General features: G+C 39.8%; 1 protein-coding gene across 5 annotated transcripts in view; it reads right to left on the bottom strand.

Annotated features, from left to right (window-relative positions):
- Window positions 1-4,490: 4,490 nt before the first annotated feature.
- Window positions 4,491-22,180, bottom strand: part of LOC139411240 (far upstream element-binding protein 3-like) — a 71,451-nt gene continuing 53,761 nt past the window's right edge. For 2 of the 5 annotated variants that reach the window (XM_071157271.1, XM_071157270.1), the window contains exons 13-18: window positions 11,783-11,943; window positions 10,639-10,709; window positions 10,456-10,541; window positions 7,471-7,543; window positions 7,042-7,158; window positions 4,491-6,084 (exon numbers count right to left, since the gene is read on the bottom strand). In XM_071157271.1, coding sequence (XP_071013372.1) covers window positions 6,018-6,084; window positions 7,042-7,158; window positions 7,471-7,543; window positions 10,456-10,541; window positions 10,639-10,709; window positions 11,783-11,943 — 575 coding nt within the window. In that variant the 3' untranslated portion in view covers window positions 4,491-6,017. Of the gene's footprint in view, window positions 6,085-7,041; window positions 7,164-7,470; window positions 7,544-10,455; window positions 10,542-10,638; window positions 10,710-11,782; window positions 11,944-22,180 lie in introns of all 5 variants that reach the window. The other 3 variants (XM_071157274.1, XM_071157275.1, XM_071157273.1) reach the window with 2 other exon arrangements.

The following is a 22,180-nucleotide window of genomic DNA, read 5'->3' as shown; positions in this document are numbered from 1 at the left end:
GACAGGTCGAAAAGCATGAAAAATGTATGGCAATTTAGCTAGTTAGCTTTCACTTGCTAGCTAATTTGTCCTATTTAGCTAGCTTGCTGTTCCTAGCTAATTTGTCCTGGGATACAAACAATTAGTTGTTATTTTACCTAAAATGCACAAGAGCCTCTACTCCGACAATTAATCCACATATAAAACGGCCAACTGAATTGTTTCTAGTCCTCTCTCTTCCTTCCAGGCTTTTTCATCTTTGAAACTTATATGGTGATAGGCATCTACACTTTCATAGTATTACCACAACGACCGGCAAAACATTTAGTCTTTCAATCACCCACGCGGGTATAGCCAATGAGGAGATGGCACGTTGGGAGACGATGGGAGAGGCAGGACTTGCAGTGCGATCTGCATCAGAAATAGGAATGACTTCTATTTTAGCCATTGGCATCACAGACGCTCGTTGGCACGAGCGAGAAGTGTGGGTGCAATAATTGGATAACATGGATTTCTACATTTATTTTGCGACTCTTGCGCACGTGACGTGTCCAGTCTGGTCAGCATGTAACAGGCTAGTTGGCTAGCAACCTTGTTGGCTAGCAAAGTTGATTTGTAACAATAAATTCAGTATTTGCTTGTAAGTTGGCTGAAAATGTTATTGAAACCAGTAGACATGAGTGCAAATTATTTGGTTTAATTTGAAGTTATACATTTGAAGTTATTTATATTGGAGTTTACATTATAGGGAATAGGCTGGCTTGCCGCGTCCTCCATATTACATCACACGCCGGAAAAACATTTTCCGACATGACTTCTGCAATCTGATCAGTTTTAAGTAATAATTTGAAAAGTAGAAAAGTGAGGCATAACTTTGCATTGGGACTCTTATGTTACGTTTACACTACTTACCCTTTAAACATCATTCAATAGTAAGGCTCCCTGGGGCTTCATTATGTGAAGATTTTAAAGTCATGGTGACATTCCAGCTTCTCTGCAATCTCACAGACTGACCACAGACCAGGATAAAACTAACATGGCCATGTAGTCATGGAGCAAAGAGCTGAGGATAGCCAATGAATAAATGAATAAATAATGAATAAAATATTACACCTAAACAGGTGTCGTGGGGGTTCTCCAACAGATTCAAATTTAAAAGGCAAAAAAATAGAATACAAGTAAAAAACCTATAATCCTTTAAATACTGCTTGGCATGTATCATTCTAAGAAACAAGAGAGGTGATGGCTAAAGTCAAAACCTGGCAGTATTGGTACCTATCGATTCATAGTTCATAAGGCTAGTTTATGCATTCAACTCCAGGCTCCTAATTAAGGGCCAGAAAGTGACCTAAACTAAGCTAGGTTCCCTGGTTTTAGAGAGAAGAAAATCAGTAGAAGAAAACAATCCTTAAAGACTAGAGTTGAACACCTTTGGTCTAAATGTCTCGTCTGCAGCCAGCCTCAGCAGCCAAACAGTTTGAACATCTCAACCGAATCCAAGAGGAACAATTGCACTGTGGTCAATACAGAAATGCTACACAAGACGTTCAAACTAGTGCTGCCATCAAACTCCTCAGACACAGATTTATACTGGGCCCACTCACTTGTAAAGCAGGTTGCATTGAAGGAATGTAGAGACAACTGGGAAAGGATGACTGGCAGTCATGATAAGGCTGTTTAAAAAAAAAAACATTGCTGTCAAGTCAGGTGTTGGAATTCATCAGATTCTACTTCTGATGGTACTGATCTCGTCCCCAGGTGTGAATAACTGGCACCTAGAGCCTGGTAACAATGTGCTACAGAGACTTGAAAGGGGTGTCGTTAAAATGTATATATTATTTTTGGAAAGCCCAATTGATTCTGAGTTCGGGCATATAGTTTATGTGACAACTCTTTCTAAGATGCGTACTATCCGATTTTCAAAACTCACTTCCTTGTAAAAATCAGTTGCGCTGCTCGCGCTTTGAAGTCCACCATGAAAGTGAGGGAGGGGTTCTAAGGGTTGCACTAGATGGTGGACTGCGAGATCAGCCAATTAAAACTGGTGGCTGTTTTCGCCGCTCCTGCCAAGTCCCGTTCTGAGGCGGTGTGAAACCAGACGTCTCGGCAGAGACTGGTGGGCGAGACTATGATGGCACAAATATCACCTCCATACTGGAAACGTTAGCTCTTGTACTGTTCCAAATGGATTTCAGCATCAACGGATTCTATGACAATAACAGAACACATAATTTGTCTTACGTCAAAGAGTGCAACTTTCATCTGCACTTAGGGACTCAAGTTCTGTAGCCACTGGAGGTGTACCTGTGCATGTATTTCAAGGCCTACCTTCAAACTCAGTGCCTCTTTGCTTGACATCATGGGAAAATCTAAAGAAATCAGCCAAGACATCAGAAAAAAAATAGTAGACCTCCACAAGTCTGGTTCATCCTTGGGAGCAATTCCCAAACGCCTGAAGGTACCACGTTCATCTGTACCAACAATAGTACGCAAGTATAAACACCATGGAGCCTTCATACCGCTCAGGAAGGAGATGTGTTCTGTCTCCTAGAGATGAACGTACTTTGATGCGAAAAGTGAAAATCAATCCCAGAACAACAGCAAAGGACCTTCTGAAGATGCTGGAGGAAACAGGTACAAAAGTATCTATATCCACAGTAAAACGAGTTCTATATTGACATAACCTGAAAGGCCACGCAGCAAGGAAGAAGCCACTGCTCAAAAACCGCCATAAAAAAGCCAGACTACGTTTTGCAACTGCACATGGGGACAAAGATCGTACGTTTGAGAAATGTTCTCTGGTCTGATGAAACAAAAATAGAACCGCTTGGCCATAATGAACATCGTTCTGTTTGGAGGAAAAAAGGGGATGCTTGCAAGCCAAAGAACACCATCCCAACCATGAAGCATGGGGGTGGCAGCATGGTGCACTTCACAAAATAGATGGCATCATGGGGATGGAAAATTATGCGGATAGATGGAAGCTACATCTCAAGACATCAGTCAGGAAGTTAAGCTTGGTCGCAAATGGGTCTTCCAAATGGACAATGACCCCAAGCATACTTCCAAAGCTGTTGCAAAATGGCATAAGGACAACAAAGTCAAGGTATTGGGAGTGGCAAGCACAAAGCCCTGACCTCAATCCTGTAGAAAATGTGTGGGCAGAACTGAAAAAGAGAGGGGGAGCAAGGAGGCAGACAAACCTGACTCTGTTACACCAGCTCTGTCACACCAGCTCTGTCAGGAGGAATGGGCCAAAATTCACTAAACTTATTGTGTGTGTGACGCATGTGGAAGGCTACCCGAAACGTTCGACCCAAGTTAAACTATTTGAAGGCAATGCTACCAAATACTAATTGAGTGTATGTAAACTTCTGACCCACTAGGAATGTGATGAAAGACATAAAAGCTGAAATAAATCATTATCTCTACTATTATTCTGACATTTCACATTCTTAAAATAAAGTGGTGATCATAACTGACCTAAAACAGAAAATCTTCACTTGAATTAAATGTCAGGAATTGTGAAAACTGAGTTGAAATGTATTTGGCAAAAGTGTATGTAAACTTCCGACAAAATACAGATAAAAATACAGATAAAACTGTATTTTATCTTCTTTAGGTCGAGTCCCACTCTGAACACTATGACAAAAACACTAAAGACTAAATGGCTATCCTCCAGCAACAGTTAAATCTTTAATCTAGGGTCAGCTACCTCAGGGGCACACAAAATAAATGCAGGCTCATCTTTATTTACAATTCCACTTAAGAATATGTTTCCTTTGCTAATACAGAGGCTTTTATTACTTCTGGCAACCCCCTTGCCTACACACACTACTCAATTAGGGGACACCTTGAGGTCATTATGGAATTATTACTCATTTGTTATTGATGACAAATGTGCTTTTGGCATGGGAACCACCGTCTATTAGTGCAGTGCAAGTGCAGTAGAGCCGTGCCAGTAATTCCCATGCCGACATCCCATGTACTGGATCCGCTTGGCTTCCTGTCTCCAACTTTTAAAATGCCCATTTAGCACTCCCATTCTGATCATCAATTTAAAGCAGAGGTCATCTGATGTGTAATTACTGGAAGACTTTAAGGGGTTGACGTCATCGCCTGCATCCCAAATGGCACTCTATTTCCTATATAGTGCACTACTTTTGATGAAAAAGCTGTGCACTATGTAAGGAATAAGATGCCATTTGGGACACAGCCTTTCTCTTTTCGAAACACATGACCATCTGGGGCTAGGGCTTGATGGCAACAGTCATAAAGGATTAGACCGCAAGTTGACAGACTTCTACAACTTTGTTTGCTAATGTGTTTTACTGCATAAGTGAGGGGATGGGGGCATGTATTTCACTAATGGACTAAATTAAGAATGACAGAACAGAAAAGACATTACACTTATGGTATTTTTTTCCAGCAGAAAACTAGTTATTACATTTGCTGTCCACATGCAATCATTATTTGTCCTTATATCTGGAAAAAAGTCAAATATGATCAGATTAAATTCATACTCAATCTTGAGAGAGTAGATTTAATTGAAGCACGGTATACAGCAACAAAGAAAACTGTTAGGGAGAGTGACAAATCATTATACAGATAAACTTTTTAACAGTACAAAAATAAAGATTCTATATTTTCACCACAAAAGCAATTGTGGCAAATTACTGAGTTAAACAAATAAGAAAGCATAGAAATAAACAAGTGAGAATGTATAGTCTCTTTTCATGTTTATGGCATATAAAACTTTATACTTAAGGTATCTAAATCAAACTGTATGCTACAGAAAGATGAACTTGTTAGTCTAGTGATATGGCTCTTTGGGTAACTCCGCCGTTAAACTAATTTGCCATTGAAAAGGCAGCAAACATCTAAAAACAGGAATGTGCATTACAATAGCCCAAATGATATCAACTGCCCTAGAAACAAACAAATTACTTGACTTTTAAATACAAGGTTATCTGTGCATATGAGAAAAATTTACACAAAATTCATAGGTTAATGTATGTCTTGTCATCAAAAAAAATTGTAGGGAGTAATCATTTAATGAATCATAGCATACATTCTTGCTTAAACAAAAACAATTATGTTAGCAAGAAACAAAGTGTACTGGTTGGGATACTGTGGAAGCTATGCGGTTCAAAAATATAAATAAATCCACTTACATTTGCCATACAAAAACAAATATTTTGAACAGGTAGAATGAAAGCGGCTTAGCAGTCTTGAGCACAGAAGACATGCTGGGTTTATATTTGCACTTGGTGAGAGATGCAACATCAAATTTCAAAACAACATTTACCATATTAGCAGTGAATACATAAAATTGGGAGAGCATCCTTGTGAATATTACACTAACAATCCTTATTCAACAAATATACTTAAATACCCATGTACATGAGGATACATACATAAGATTAAATCAAACTCATAATATCCCAGCTCTCTAAAATATCATTTTGATAAGCATTTATTACACTTAGGCTTAAAACTAGGATGTCTAATGTAGGAATAATAACTCATTTATCAGCATGTGTCTCAAAACCGAAATTAGATAACCAACTCTTCCTGAACAGAAAACAAAAATGACACAGAAGAATAACATGATTGAATAAGAAATGAGATACCATACCAGGAATATAGTTAGAAATTAAAACTTTTTCCCAACAATCACACATTACATTTCAATCTCTCAAAATTAAAAATGTTCTACGTAAAAACACAAATCAAAAAGCAAACGCATGCTTAAAACATTATTGTTCACAAAAACACACCTGTCATTATACCCAATCCTCAAGACTGCTAAGCCAATACCATTTTATTGCAAAAACTAGACAAAATAGATTATACTACATCTTGTTCAAAGACAAGGCGATACATAAAAAAAAAGTATACTTAAGACGAGTGTATCCCAAAATTGCCAAGTAAAATATCAGTTTTTAGGTTTAGTTATTCTACAGCGAATGCATTACAAAAAGGAAAGGTACGCCGCAAAGTGTTGAAAATATACTTTAGAAACCTCAATAGTACTGTTAATAGCTCTCTTTTCGTCTCAATGATTCCAAAGTCTTAATTAGATGGGTGTCCACTCTAATGCTCCTGGAAGATATTTTAAAAAGGAAAACGTTATGTAGTTTAACCATGTATGCAACAGCACACATCCCAATACACACATGCATGTAAACTTTTCAAGACTTGCCAGTAATAGTTGACATACGCTGAGTGTACAAAACATTAAGAACAGCTGTGATCCCTTATCGACGTCACTTGTTAAATCCACATCAATCAGTGTAGAAGGGGAAGCGAAAGATTAAATAAGGATTTTAAAGCCATGATAGAATGAGACATTAATTGTGTATGTGTGCCATTCAGAGGGTGAATGTGCAAGACAAAAGATTTAAGTGCCTTTGAATGGGGTATGGTAGTATGTGTCAAGAACTTCAATGTTGCTGGGTTTTTCACGCTTAACAGTTTCCCGTGTGTATCAATAACGGTCCACCACCCAAAGGACATCAAGCCAACTTGACACAACTGTGGGAAGCATTGTAGTCAACATGGGCCAGCATCCCTGTGGAACGCTTTCAACACCTTGTAGAGTCCATGCCCTGACGAATTGAGGCTGTTCTGAGAGCAAAATGGAGGAGGGGGTGCAACTCAATGTTAGGAAGGTGTTCTTAATGTTTTGTACACTCAGTGTATATAAACAGAGAGTGCTGTTTAGCGGCAGAGCTGTTCATAGGCAGAGCAGGCACTTTTAAGAGGCAGAGAGAGCTGTGTTGAGGCAGAAACAGAGCTGTTTGAAGGCAGAGACAGAGCTGTTCAGAGAGAGCTGTTTAGAAGCAGAGACAGAGCTGATTAGAGACATAAGTTTAGAGGCAGAGTTGTTTAGAGGCAGAGACAGAGCTGTTTAGAGACAGCTTGTTTAGAGACAGCTTGTTTAAAGACAGAGACCTGTTTAGAGTCATAAAGAGGGAGGCCTAATTGGTGGAAGAAACCATTGTTTAGAGAGCTGTTTAGAACCAGTGTTAGTATACGTTTGGCAGTGTTGTACATTACCTGAAGACCTGGGCCCTGGGTTGCCTGTGCACCCGGCCAGAGGTACGCTCCCTGCTGCCTGTAGTATTCTGCCATAGCTGCACTGTATTCTGGGAGTGAGCTCTGCTGCTGAGATGTCTGACCTTTTGGGACACAAGCGTATAGACATTCCGAGAAAACAGCATCAAATAAAGCTATCCTAATTGAAATTGCAATCTTGACTATGTCTAAAGACAACTGACAAAATGAATGAGACAACTCTGGCCATTACACGACGGTGGACATGGAGAATCATAATCATTACGTTATCTGCAATATCTACCACTGGAGATATACTGCGCCAAATGCCGAACCGCAAGCTTTGCTGCAGTTGCACTAAATGTATGGCAAAAATAATGCAATTGTTCGAAAAGTAATGTGGGTATGACAGCGTTTTCACTGTCAGAGCACTTGCCTAGCTTTTTATAATACTGCTCCCAAGCTGTAGAGTAGTCCATCTGGCCTGCCTGGGATCCATTGTGACCTGTACCCAAATAAAATAACATTGCATTAAACATAGAACAAATACCAGTTTATTTCAAATGGACTTAACTTTTTTTTCTTGCTATACAGCCTTTTGCCCAAACCTGTCAGAAGTAATTTGATTTGGGAATAATAGGAATATTTAAATGAAACGGTTGACTAACTAAAAGCCTGTCTGGCAATTTCTTGACAATCTTTATGTGTTATTTGTTGCACATTTATGTTTCCCCGACGTCATTGGTTCAAGCGGCAGGGTAGCCTAGTGGTTAGAGAGTTGGACTAGTAACCGGAAGGTTGCAAGTTCAAACCCCCGAGCTGACAAGGTACAAATCTGTCGTTCTGCCCCTGAACAGGCAGTTAACCCACCCCTAGGCCGTCATTGAAAATAAGAATTTGTTCTTAACTGACTTGCCTAGTTAAATAAAGGTAACAAAAAAAAATAATAATAAAAAAGCCATGGTAGACTCCCCTTCCAATTGGCTTAGAAGTAAAATAGATGAGTGGATGAAAGCGAATGTGTACCTTCTACACCTGGTTCATTGTAGGGCTGCACAGTTAACATTGAAATTGCGATATTGACACATGCGATATACATATCGCAAGAGGCGGCGAAATTATCAAATGCCACTCAGCCGCGTGCAACGTCTGTTTTTATAGTTTACTCGTTGTTACTTAGGACAATAAGTTGGGTGAATTTTGGCCCGTTCCTCCTGACAGAGCTGGTATAACTGAGTCAGGCTTGGAGGCCTCCTTGCTCCCACAAATTTTCTACAGGATTTTGGTTAGGGCTTTGTGATGGCCACTCCAATAACTTGACTTTGTTGTCCTTAAGCCATTTTGCCACACCTTTTGAAGTATGCTGGGGGTCATTGTCCATTTGGAAGACCCATTTACGACCAAGCTTTAACTTCTTGACTGATGTCTTGAGATGTTGCTTCAATATATCCACATAATTTTCCGACCTCATAATGCCATCTATTTTGTGAAGTGCACCAGTCCCTCCTGCAGCAAAGCACCCCACAACATTATGCTGCCACTCCCGTGCTTCATGGTTGGGATGGTGTTCTTCGGCTTGCAAGCGTCCCCCTTTTTCCTCCAAACATAACGATGGTCATTATGGCCAAACAGTTGCATTTTTGTTTCATCAGACCAGAGGACATTTCTCCAAAACGTACAATCTTTGTCCCCATGTGCAGTTGCAAACCGTTGGCTTGGCTTTATGGCCGTTTTGGAGCAGTGGCATCTTCCTTGCTGAGCGGCCTTTCATGTTATGTCGATATAGGACTTGTTCTACTGTGGATATTTACTTTTGTACCCGATTCCTCCAGCTTCTTCACAAGGTCCTTTGCTGCTGTTCTGGGATTGATTTTCACTTTTCGCACCAAAGTACATTCATCTCTAGGAGACAGAACATGTCTCCTTTCTGAGGTTTGTCGTGGGAAATCTGAGGTTTGTCATTTTTCAACTCAGCTCCTATTGAAGATACAGTGGGATATTGGTTATGTTGCACTTCCTAATGCTTCCACTAGATGTCAACCATCTTTAGAACGTTATTTGATGCTTCTACTATGAAGGGGGGCTGAATGAGAGGGGAATGAGTCAGAGGTCTGCCTGAGTCCCACGAGCTGACCATGCGCGGTCATGAGAGAGTTAGCTCTCGTACCATTGCTTTTCTTCAGACAATGGAATTCTCCGGTTGGAACATTATTGAACATTTATGATAAAAACATCCTAAAGATTGATTCTATACATCGTTTGATATGTTTCTACAACCAGTAATATAACTGTTTGGAATATAACTGTTTCGTCCGACCTTTCCGCTGGAAGTTGCACGCCCGTTTCGATTTGTTTACCAAACGCCCTAAAAAAAAGGAGGTATATGGACATAAATGATGACCTTTATCGAACAAATCAAACATTTATTGTGGAACTGGGATTCCTGGGAGTGCATTCTGATGAAGATCAAAGCTAAGTGAATATTTATAATGCTATTTCTGACTAATGTTGACTGCGCAACATGGCGGATATTTCTTTTGGCTGGTTTGGGCTCTGAGCTCCGTACTCAGATTATTGCATGGTATGCTTTTCCGTAAAGTTTTTATTAAATCTGACACAGCGGTTGCATTAAGGAGAAGTTTATCTAAATTTCCATGCATAACACTTGAATTATCATCAACATTTATAATGAGTATTTCTGTGAATTGATGTGGATCTCTGCAAAATCACTGCATGTTTTGGAACTACTGAACATAACACGGCAATGTAAAATTAGATTTCTGGATATAAATATGCACTTTATCGAACAAAACATACATATATTGTGTAACATGAAGTCCTATGAGTGTCATCTGATGAAGATCATCAAAGGTTGGTAATTTATTTTATCTCTATTTGTGCTTTTTGTGACTCCTCTCTTTGGCTGGAAAAATGGCTGGGTTTTTCTGTGACTTGGTGGTGACCTAACAATCGTTTGTGGAGCTTTCGCTGTAAAGCATTTTTGAAATCAGACACTGTGGCTGGATTAACGAGAATTGTATCTTTAAAATGGTGCCTAATACTTGTATGTTTGAGAAATTTGATTTATGAGATTTCTGACGATTTGTATTTGGCGCCCTGCAATTTCATTGGCTGTTGGCGAGGGGTTCAGCGGAACCCCAGTCCTAGACAGGTTAACCTATTTTAGAATAAGGCTGTACTGTAACAAAATGTGGAAAAGGGGAAGGGGCTGCAGTGTTTTAGCCAAGTGCAACCAGCTTGATCGTTGCGTTGACCATTTTGTTTCAGTGGTGAACATAGAGATCAGCCTGGCTCCACCATGTTAGCAGAGTTGATATTAATTGTAAAATACAAGACAACGTTGCCAAATGTTTACGAGATGTGCTTAAGACAAGTTGTAGCGCTAAGGTGACTTACTGTGGTCTTGCTGGCCTTGAGGCTGCCATGTTTGATAAGCCGTCCCCCATCCCCCTGTCATTAAAGTCTGGGCTCCACTGCCACAACTGATCAAGACAGAAAACAGGCAGAACGACAGCAACACAAAGAAAATGCATATAGTAAACAAAAAAATGACAGGGATGAACAGAAACTGTGACTTACTTTTGATGAGTTGCAGGGCTTTGAGTGTAAGGGCTCAACCCAAAACTACCATTGCTCACTATTCCTGAGCCCTGGAAAAAACACGAGACAATCAACATGGTTAACTAGAGTAAATAACGACAGTTTAATTTAAATCATGGTGGTATTTATTTAGTCGACTAACAGCTAATAATGAAACATAGAAATTGCAATTTGCCTAGGTAGCCTTGCCTAGCTTTTATTTTTTATTTAACCTTTATTTAACCAGGAAAATACCATTGAGACTCTTTTTCAAGGGAGACCTGGCCAAGAAGGCAGCAACAATCAATACATTACCTAATTAAAACAAACAACATGATCCAGCCTAAAAACAGCATTTACACTCCTCTGTAACAGAGTCTCCATCAATATTTTAAATTAATTCAGTGGCACTAACAAATCTAGATGAAGCATGGATTGTAGACTATTCCATGCATCTTGTGCATATAAAGGGAGCTCCAACATACCATTTGGTACAATGTGCAATGGTGGGTGAGTGTCTTGGCATTTGTAATAAAGCGCAAGGATGCATGATAAACAGAGTCCAGTCTCTGTAAGACGGAGGTGGTTGCATGCATATCCAACAAGTCACCATAATCAATTACAGAGAGAAAAGTGGCTTGAACAAGCTTCTTTCTAGCCATAAGTGGGAAGCAAGCCTCATTACGAAAATAAAAATCAAATTTCAGCTACCTAAACTCGTTGCTCCATCCAAACGCTACGCCACGCCCACAAACGTTAGTTTCTTCTCCGCAATGAGTCTGGATCTAAGTACTTCCACAATGCTTGTTCCAAGAAACCCATGGGTTGGGCCAGAGTAAGAACATACGTGGGTAAAGCGGCATTGTGAAAATTCACCATTGGCTTTGATAATCTGAATTGTTAGAGATTATCCAATCGCTGGTGACTTTGTTTTGTACAACACCCCTCATTTTGATGTCTCCACAAACGACTTCAAAGACGGCCATCTCAGACTGAAGTATGTAGCGAACACAGAGCAGCGGAATAATTCAGTTTAAGTGGTCAGGCAATACAGTTTAAGTCGTCAGACAATAAATAGGTAGTCATGTTGACTTATCGAGACTTAGTCTTTGGACTTAAAGGCACTTGACTTGGGGGAACTTACTCCGATCTTGTCGTCAATGAGCTGGCATGCTACCTCCATCTGTTGCGGGGTGCCTCTGATGGAGAAGACGCGAACATTGGGGTCGGTGTTGGGAGGGGGGTTCCTCTGCAGCTCCACGTGGGCTCCAGACTGCTGGTTGATGCTCTTGATGGTATCTCCACCTAGACAAACAACACACATCACACCACATGAGGCCACTGACGGATGGGAATAACACATCCTTTGTCAACGCCCTTGATGTTTTGGATTCAATAGTGTTGGGCCGTAATGGTAATGTTGGGAATTGGCAATATTTGACCTCGATGATATATGGTTAAGATATCGTGATGCGCAAGAATATTCTCCATTTGACATCAAAACCATGCAGTTTCACAAAATTATTTTTAAATGACGAATTATGTTTTTCACCATAACAGTATTTTCAATGAGCAACTATATTATCATCACAAATAAGTACACAAATAGCAATCTGGAATTATTTAGTCATTAGAGGCGCAAAACGATATCGAATATCCCTTTAAATCTTTTGATGATAATATGATCAACTAGTACTTCACCTGCATTCATACACACTGCATATAAAAAGGTGCATTTCTAATATTATGACTCAATGGCCGAGAGGTCTGGAGTTCGTATTTGAAGTGTAAGGGAATGTTGTACGCTAATTAACTAAATAAAGGAAGCAAAAAAGTATACACCTCTCCACGTCTCAATTTTCCTTTACATCCGTGAAAATTTGCAACAAAAATAGATTGCACTTCCCACCGACCCGACATTAAGGGTGAGTGCCACCAGTCTATGTACTGTCTGCAACTCGACTTCTGTATGTGGGGAGCAATTACACATCAGGCCAAACAGAATCATTACGGCTGGGGAAGGATTTTTCTTTTATTAAACCGTATCCCTTTTTTTGTTGTTGAATTTTGCAGTCTGTGGCTCTTTTGAAGCGAGCAGGGCAGGCATTCAGAAATTGGTTCCCCCCTGTGCCAAGTCCTCTCAAAGACCCCCGGACGGCCACCCGTTCCTTCCACCTCGACTCAAAAGAGCAGGCTGGCTTCTCAAGTAGGGGCCGCTGATGTCCGAACATCAATTACATGTTTGTTCACATTTTGGTGACACGTTGTCAACCCCGCTTGAACCCGGGCTGAAAAAGCCGGAGAAAAGAGTCCTCCTCCCGCTGCCAATAGACTACCCCGGGCCATTAACCCATTGTCAACCAAATGAAACTTCTGCATTAATGAAGCCATTATGAGGTCTCCAGTCAGAAGGAGAGAGGAATAAAGGCACTGACTATTCAGTGCCAAGGAGTGGGCCATGGTTAGTGGAGATAATAAGGCTCTATCAATGAAGCTGCTGGTTCAGGTTGCCAGAGACAGAGAGGGGGGATTTGGATTTAAGATTAATTTAAATGAGGGAGACACAGGATCACTAAGTACTATATCTTTATATATGAATAAGAGTTTGTAGCAGTCAAACCCACATAATCTTTTCTTCCGACCTGTATGACTGCGTGTGTCACGGGTGTTAACCACACCTGTTGTTCCGACGCGGGTGTATTAAAATTGAGCTTTAATCTGTGCAGAGGAATTTCACATATCCATATAGGTTGGAAATTAATTTCTGAATGGTTTAGAGCCAGTGTTGTACAAATGCATTTTGAAAGTCAATCAAGTTGTTGGATTAACTAGCATTTCTGAAGAATTTAGTAAACAGTGTAGGTAGGTCCTGATCATGTTTGTCTCCTATCAATATTGTTGTACAAAACACTTGAATCCATTTCCTACCATTTCAGATACCTGCTGCTAGCATTCAGTAGCACAAGTAGCGGAAGGCAGAACTCTGTTATGACTTAACAAGTGAATTCAATTGCCACATTGTAAGTACTTCCCAAGTCAATAATCTTTTCTTATTATTGACTTAAGTACTTACAAGGTGGCAATTGAATATATATATATATATTATATCAATATACACACACACACACACACACACACATATATATATATATATATATATATGAATATATATATATTATATCAATATACACACACACACACACACACACACACACACACACATATATATACACACACACACATATACAGTTGAAGTCGGAAGTTTACATACACCTTAGCCAAATACAAATACATCCTACAGCAAAGCTCCCCCACAACATGATGCTGCCACCCCAGTGCTTCACGGTTGGGATGGTGTTCTTTGGCTTGCAAGCCTCCCCCTTTTCCCTCCAAACATAATGATGTTCATTATGGCCAAATGGTTCCATTTTTGCTTCATCAGACCAGAGAACATTTCTCCAAAAAGTACGATCTTTGTCCCCATGTGAAGTTGCAAACCATTGTCTGGCTTTTTTATGGCGGTTTTTGAGCAGTGGCTTACTTGCTGAGCGGCATTTCAGGTTATGTCGATATAGGACTCGTTTTTACTGTGGATATAGATACTTTTGTACACGTTTCCTCCAGCATCTTCACAAGGTCCTTTGTTGTTGTTCTGGGATTGATTTGCACTTTTCGCACCAAAGTACGTTCATCTCCAGGAGACAGAACGCATCTCCTTCTTGAGCGGTATGACGGCTGCGTGGACCCATGGTTTTTATACTTGTGTACTATTGTTTGTACAGATGAACGTGGTGCCTTTAGGTGTTTAGAAATTGCTCCCAAGGATGAAGCAGACTTGTGGAGGTCTACAATTATTTTTCTGAGGTCTTGGCTGATATCTTTTGATTTTCCCATGATGTCAAACAAAGAGGCAATGAGTTTGAAGGTATGCCTTGAAATATATCCACAGGTATACCTCCAAATGACTCAAATTGTGTCAATTAGCCTATCAGAAGCTTCTAAAGCCATGACGTAATATTCTGGAATTTTCCAAGCTGTTTAAAGGCACAGTCAACTTAGTGTATGTAAACTTCTGACCCACTGGAATTGTGATAGTAAATTATAAGTGAAATAATCTGTCGGTAAACAATTGTTGGAAAAATTACTTTTGTCATCCATAAAGTAGATGTCCTAACTGACTTGCCAAAACTATAGTTTGTTAACAAGAAATTTGTGGAGTGATTGAAAAACGTACGTAAACTTCCAACTTCAACAGTATACACACACACACACACACACACACACACACACACACACACACACACACACACACACACACACACACACACACACACACACACACTCGTTCAAAAGTTTGGGGTCACTTAGAAATGTCCTTGTTTTTGAAAGAAAAGCACATTTGTCTATTAAAATAACATCAAATTGATCAGAAATACAGTGTAGACTTTGTTAATGTTGTAAATGACTAATATATTATATATATATATATATATATATATATATATATATATATATGACTAACACACTATGCACCTCTTTGAGGAATTCCATAGGGGATTGTTCTATTGCCATGGCCATATATTATACACTGGGGCTAGGAAGGAACATGGCTCGTCGCTTTGGTTGTCCCCTTCTTCTCACTAGGGTTGTGGTGGAATTCAGGGGTTTGTGGGGGATGTAGGTCTGACAGAGGGGTGAGCAGAGGCACTGGCTGCATGTGGCATCGTAAAGACATCAATCACTGTGCCGAAAAGGGCGTCGTGACAGGGCACAGAACGGCTGCCTTCCATCCATATTGGCCGTTTCTTATGGTAATGCCAAGATGGGGCCCTCTGCAACCAGGTTTATTTGTCCCATTCACCTCTGCACAGAAGGCACTTGACATTTCTATTGCTCAGTTCTTTATTATAGGTGAAGCCCCCCCCTTCAACCGACCCACCCTAAACACAAATACCCCCGCCGCGGCTCGCACACTCGCGGCGAGCCAATCGCTAAATGGTCAATGACTTTTACATAGCAGGCAATAGAGTGAGCATGAATAGCAAATAAGCTAATTTGAAACCGTCATTCACTCATTTGAGCCCATTGCCCGGAAAACGGATCTCATTAGAAGGACTGGGGCAATCTTCCAGATGATTGAGGGCTGTTATAATGAAACTCAAACAATTAATATCACATTTCTTCACATGTATTATTCCCCTCATTAAGCACTTTACGTAGGTAAGAATAGCACTTTTAAAAGCCATATATATATATATATATATATATAACACACACACACACACACACACACACGAGTGCAGGGGGAGAAAGTGAGACAGAAAGGGAGAGAGGGGACTCTACAACGTTATAATCCGTTTTGGTTGAGTTGCGCCGTTTCCCCCACAGAGCTGTGTTGGCCCGAGCGTGTCCCTATAGTACACGGACACAGCCCGCGCAGCACAGCAGGTAGGAGAAATGTCCGAGTCACACAAGATGGATTATAACGTTGCGGATAAAGTTCGGAATGACACAATTTCATATGTGAAATTTCAGTGTAATTTGTGGTTCGCCTTTAAAATAAATGTCCCCCAGTGAAAATGATTCAAACTGATACAAATAGTGGAATCATGCCATATTTGGACTAGATAATGCTGAACCAGGTTGGTATGTTATATAAATTCAACAAAAGACGGTTGAAATCGCACTGTGGATGTAAAATACTTAAAGTACAGCCTAACTTATGGATTTGTGCACCCAAGAAATGGGGTATCAGCCTACTTCGTGACACTCACAGAACACAACTGTGTAGAGTTTACATAAATATTAGCTCCGCTCAGCTTCCCCTGTTGTTTCATCGCCCCCAACGTATTCAAACTATCATGGCCGTTTGAGACAAAAACCCTATACGTACTAACCAACTATGGTTTGCATGCCCTGCCGAAGGACCCTATCATGCAGAATACGTGGTTGGAGTTCGTAGTGCAATGGTGGTGAGTATACAGGTAACTAGACCATAGACTGCTGGTCGTGTATGTGGTTATGTACAGTATATCTGAAAAGTTGTATTAAAAAACACAGCTTTATAAACAAGTAGGCTAATTTCACAGGCAAGCAGATACAATTAGTAGAGCCATTTTGGTTGTGAAGTACATTAGTAAAAAGCTTTGTCCTTCTTTAGAACAAAATACAACTTTGCTGTCTATTATATCACCCTGTCACAGGCCCTCCCAGTCAACACCACCTCATAAGATTGCCTGCTGCAGCTGTTTGAGAGATGTCCAGCTTGTAGCTGAACATGCAGCATAGAGAAGACCAGCAAGGGGGCCCTCATCAGTGTGTGTGTGTGTGTGTGACCGACCAGTATTTTTGATGAGGGGCCAGGAGCTGATCTACGCTGCTATGCCCATCAATGGGGCTCTGGAAAAGACCTCACCTCCAGCCTCACCTCTTGCCTGCTCTCCAATGGTCGCTGATGGGGAGAAAATAATTTGGTATGTTTAGTCTGACCTGTTCAAACTTCAACATAGTATATGTTTGTGTCAGATATCACCTATCCCTAACTGCTATTGGTAATAGAACCGTAATTGTGTATGTGTTCACAAAAACATGTATGGAGCCAGCACACAAAGACTTGCAAGATGATGTGATGAAGTCCAAATTGACAGACGGGCTTGATACTGATGTCTCTGAATTAGGGCTGTCCCCGACACACAAAAAAATCACTAACATGGATGTAAACTAATTTGTGCACAACATTTTAGAGAAATAAGCTTTTTGTGAGTATGGAACATTTCTGGAATCTTTTATTTCAGTATATATATAAAAAAAGAAGCATGAAAAGGTAGAGTAATGGGATAATGTGTTACTGTGGTGTGTGAATCATTTACCTTGCATGTGGTACAAATCACATTATTGTGGAAGCACCTCCTCTAATAGTATGAATTAAGCTGTTAGAGAAGGTTTAAATCCTACGCAACCTGCCTACACATAGTTTGAAGTAGAATACAAACATAGTTACTGTAGTAGCTCAAAGCTGTGTGCTGGGAAAAACTTGGTAGAGCATGGGTGGAATTGGCACTGTGGTGCTCATGTGAATTTCCTTTCTCTTTTAGGCTTCACACTAATGCCTATTCTCATTTAAATGGTAGTTTTTTATTTTTAATATAGTGAAAGTTGATCAAAGTTAGGATAGCCTGAATATATGATTTGGTGTCGCTAGCTTGAACGGTTCAAGAGTTACTGTTAGTGAGTTAATTTACACTTATTTATGCAAATATATATAGTTATTGCTAATAGAAGTTTTAAGAATCAGAAGTTAGGATAGCCCAAACATGTGAAAGTTGATTTGTTGTCTCAATGGTTACTGTTGTTGAGTTATTTCATGCAAATGTGCAGTTAAAGATTTTAAAGAATGTTAAGTTGGGATAGCCTGAATGTTTTAAAGTCGGTCTTGTAGCTTAATTGGCCAAATAACAAGTCTATTTTTAAAAGCTACCCCTGTATTCCTAAGGTTCTCATTTAGACCCAAGTGAATTCATGCAAATCTAAAATCGTTAACGACTACATTGCGTAAGTGGCCAGCTGACGGCTCTCAGAGTGATTATTGCGTAAAAGACAGAGGTAGTCATTTTTCCTCTCGCTGCTACTGAAAAGCCAATTGTCCCGGTTGATATATTATCGAATAGATATTTGAAAAACACATTGAGGATTGATTATAAACTACGTTTGCCATGTTTCTGTCGATATTATGGATATAATTTGGATTTTTTTCCCGCTGTTGTTGTGACCGCTATTTCCGGTGGATTTCTCAACACAAAGTGACCAACAAAAGGAGGTGTTTTGGGTATAAAAATAATCTTTATGGAACAAAAGGAACATTTGCTGTCTAACTGGGAGTCTCGTCAGTGAAAACACCCGAAGATCATTAAAAGGTAAACGTTTAATTTGATTGCTTTTCTGATTTTCGTGACCAAGCTTCCTGCTGCTAGCTGGACATAATGCTATGCTAGGCTATCGATAAACTTACACAAACGCTTGTCTTGCTTTGTCTGTAAAGCATCATTTCAAAATCTGAGATGACAGGGTGATTAACAAATGGCTAATCTGTGTTTCACTATATTTCACTTGTGATTTCATGAATATGAATATTTTCTAGTAATATTTTTTTGACCGTTGCGCTATGCTAATTAGTGTAGTTAATGACAATTCTCCCGGATCTGGGATGGGTAGTTCCAAGATTAAATGGAGCAAAGGGAGGCTATGGAACATGGAGTTATCAAAATAGAAGCCATTTCCTGCTTTGATTTTCCTCTGGGTTTCGCCTGCAATATCAGTTCTGTTATACTCACAACAATATTGTGACAGTTTTGGAAACTTTAGAGTGTTTTCTATCCAATAATAATAATAATAATAATATAATATATAATAATATAATAATACATAATATATATTAGCAACTGAGACTGAGGAGCTGGCCATTTACAATGGGCACCTTTTCATCCAAGCTACTCTACTGCCCCTGCAGCCATATGAAGTTAAACAATTTCAAGGCAATGCTACCAAATACACTCAATTAGTATTTAAACTTCTGACCCACTGGGAATGTGATGAAAGAAATTAAAGTTGAAATAAATCATTCTCTCCACTATTATTCTGACCTTTCACATTCTTCAAATAAAATGGTGATTCTAACTGACTTAAGACAGGGAATTTTTACTAGGATTAAATGTCAGGAATTGTGAAAAACTGTGTTTAAATGTTTTTGGCTAAGGTTTATGTGAACTTAGTTGTGGAGAGTCCCTGTAATCCTAGATTCAGATCATTCAGGCGAGACAAAACATCATCCAGATAGGCCAGTCGTGTGAGAAACTCGTCATCATGCAAGCGGTCAGACAGTTGAAAATAATGGTCAGTAAAGAAAACTTTAAGCTCGTCTCTCAATTCAAAAAAACATGTTAGTACTTTTTTTGAAAACTCTGTTTATTAAGTTCTACACACACACACAGACAAGACAACACAAAGCAATATAAATAATATACTCAACTAGGAAGAATACAAATAATACTTTAACAATATATATCTTTAAAAAGTTTGGATCAATCTCAGGGTACAAGCTGAATCTAGGCAAGAGTGAGCTTTTTCCTGTAAACAAGGCTGCTTTAAAGTGCTTTTTTACAAGTACTCAGTTTAGGATTGTCCAGGATCAATTCACCTACTTGGGAGTTAAAGTGACAAGGAAATATTCAAATTTGTTTCAGGAAAACCTTGTTGCTCTAGCAGACAGTTTGAAACAATATTTTACTTTTTGGAATTCGCTACCTCTTTCTCTTATCAGAAGGATTAATGTCATTAAAATGAGTTTGTTGCCCAAATGTTTATATTTATTTCAATGTTTACCCATTTTTATTCCAAAATCTGTTTTTATTTCACTGGATCAAACATTCATGCATTTTATTTGGGATGGCAAGGTACCACAGATTGGTAGAAAACATTTACAGAAGCCTAGGTCATTGGAGGGTTTAGCTCTACCAAATTTTCAGACATACTATTAGGCTGCAAATTTCAGAGCCCTTCTGTACTGGCTGCAGACTGATCCTACTGGCCCTAGACCACTCTGGGTCCAGATGGAGTCTGAATCATGTAAACCTGCTGCACTTTCTTCTGTGTTGTGCTCGTCTCTCCCAGTGTCCCTAGGCAAAAGGTGTGTCAACCCAATTGTAAAGCAGTCTCTTAAAATTTGGAATCAGTTCCGTTTAGCCTTTAGCCTCCGAGGCTTTTCTCTATCAGGCCCAATCAATCAGAACATTTTATTTCCTCCATCTTTGAATGATGGGGCTTTTGGCATCTGGCACTCACTAGGCCTCTCCTGACTAGCCCAATTATTATTTGATGATACATTTGCCTCTTTTGCTCAGCTACAGGAAAAGTTCAACTTGCCCCAATCCCACTTTTTCCGCTATCTCCAGACTAGGAACTTTGTCAGAGCTAACACACCTGAATTTCCCCATAGGTCTGCGAATACAGCTATAGATAGAGAGCATCTTGGAGCTGAACAAGCTTCCTAGGGGCGCAATTTCAGATGTATATGCAATCATTCATGACTTACAGAACCCTTCTTTGGTGCCTTCAAAGACTCGATGGGAAAAGGATTTGGGGGAGGAACTTGGGGAAGACACCTGGGAATCTGTGCTGCACAGGGTGCATTCGTCCTCTTTTAGCACTAGACACAGCCTCGTTCAATTCAAGGTGGTTCACCGTATCCACTGGTCTGGGGCCAAACTTGGAAGAATATTCCCTGATTTTGATCCTACCTGTGTCAGATGTAAAATGGAACCAGCCACACTGTTGCATATGTTTTGGGGCTGTCATAAACTGTCAGGTTTTTGGGAATTAATATTTAAATGTGTCTGATATATATATGACACTGTTATAGAGCCGTCTCCCCTTACAGCCCTTTTTGGAGTACTGCCCATAGGTACCCCCTGTCAAGAATCCAGTCGGACACTGTTGCTTATACAACTCTTTTAGCTAGCCGGCTAATACTACAGAACTGGAAGATGGCAGCTCCCCCATCTTATAAATATTGGGTGAGAGACGTGTTGTGCTCTCTGAAACAAGAAAAAATTCAATTCAATTCATGTGGGAACCCCAAACTGTTTAATGAGGCTTGGGCTCCATTCCATTCCGGGGGGGGCATTAAGGTTGATGTGCTTATTGATTGTGACCTGCGGATGGATGCCTTGTTCACATTGCCCAGGGAGGGACTAAGATGTGAGCTTGTTTTTCCCAGTTATTTTTTATTTTTTACATTTTGTTCACGCCTACATAAAATGATTCTTCTTCTTTATCTTTTTTTTTTAAAGCATTGTAAACTTTTTATTTTTGGTCCAATGGATGGTCAGTCTGTGGCCATGACTGTCTGTGTGGTTGCATTTCTCCACCCCTATCCCTTGACTGTTTACAGGAACAATGGTGAGGTGTTTGCTCTGTCCCTGTACTATAGATTGCCCTTTAACTTTTGTAGCCTTCTGCCTGGTGTGTTTAACTTGTCTAAAGTATGGTATCTTTAACCTGTAGTGACACCCCATCCCGTGAACGGGACCGTTGTCATCATCTGACACTAATTAGCATAACGCAACAGACATAAATCTTCCTAGAAAATCTTCCTATTCATGAAAATCACGAAATGATGAAATATATTGGAACACAGCTTAGCCTTTTGTTAATCACCCTGTCATCTCAGATTTTCAAAATATGCTTTACAGCCAATGCTAGACAAGCATTTGGTTAAGTTTATCATAGTCTAGCATAGCATTATGCCTTGCTAGCAGCAGGCAACCTTGTCACGGAAATCAGAAAAGCAATCAAATTAAATAGTTTACCTTTGATGAACTTCGGATGTTTTCACTCACGAGACTCCCAGGTAGACAGCCAAAGTTCATTTTTTCCCAAAATATTATTTTTGTAGGCGAAATAGCTCCGTTTGTTCTTCACGTTTGGCTGAGAAATCGCCCGGAAATTGCAGTCACCACATAATATTCCAAATTAGCTCCATAATATC

The sequence above is a fragment of the Oncorhynchus clarkii genome, chromosome 6 (assembly GCF_045791955.1).
Source record: "Oncorhynchus clarkii lewisi isolate Uvic-CL-2024 chromosome 6, UVic_Ocla_1.0, whole genome shotgun sequence".
NCBI lineage: Eukaryota > Metazoa > Chordata > Actinopteri > Salmoniformes > Salmonidae > Oncorhynchus > Oncorhynchus clarkii.
Note: the sequence above shows the minus strand (reverse complement) of the source record. Positions and strands in the feature narration are given on the sequence as shown.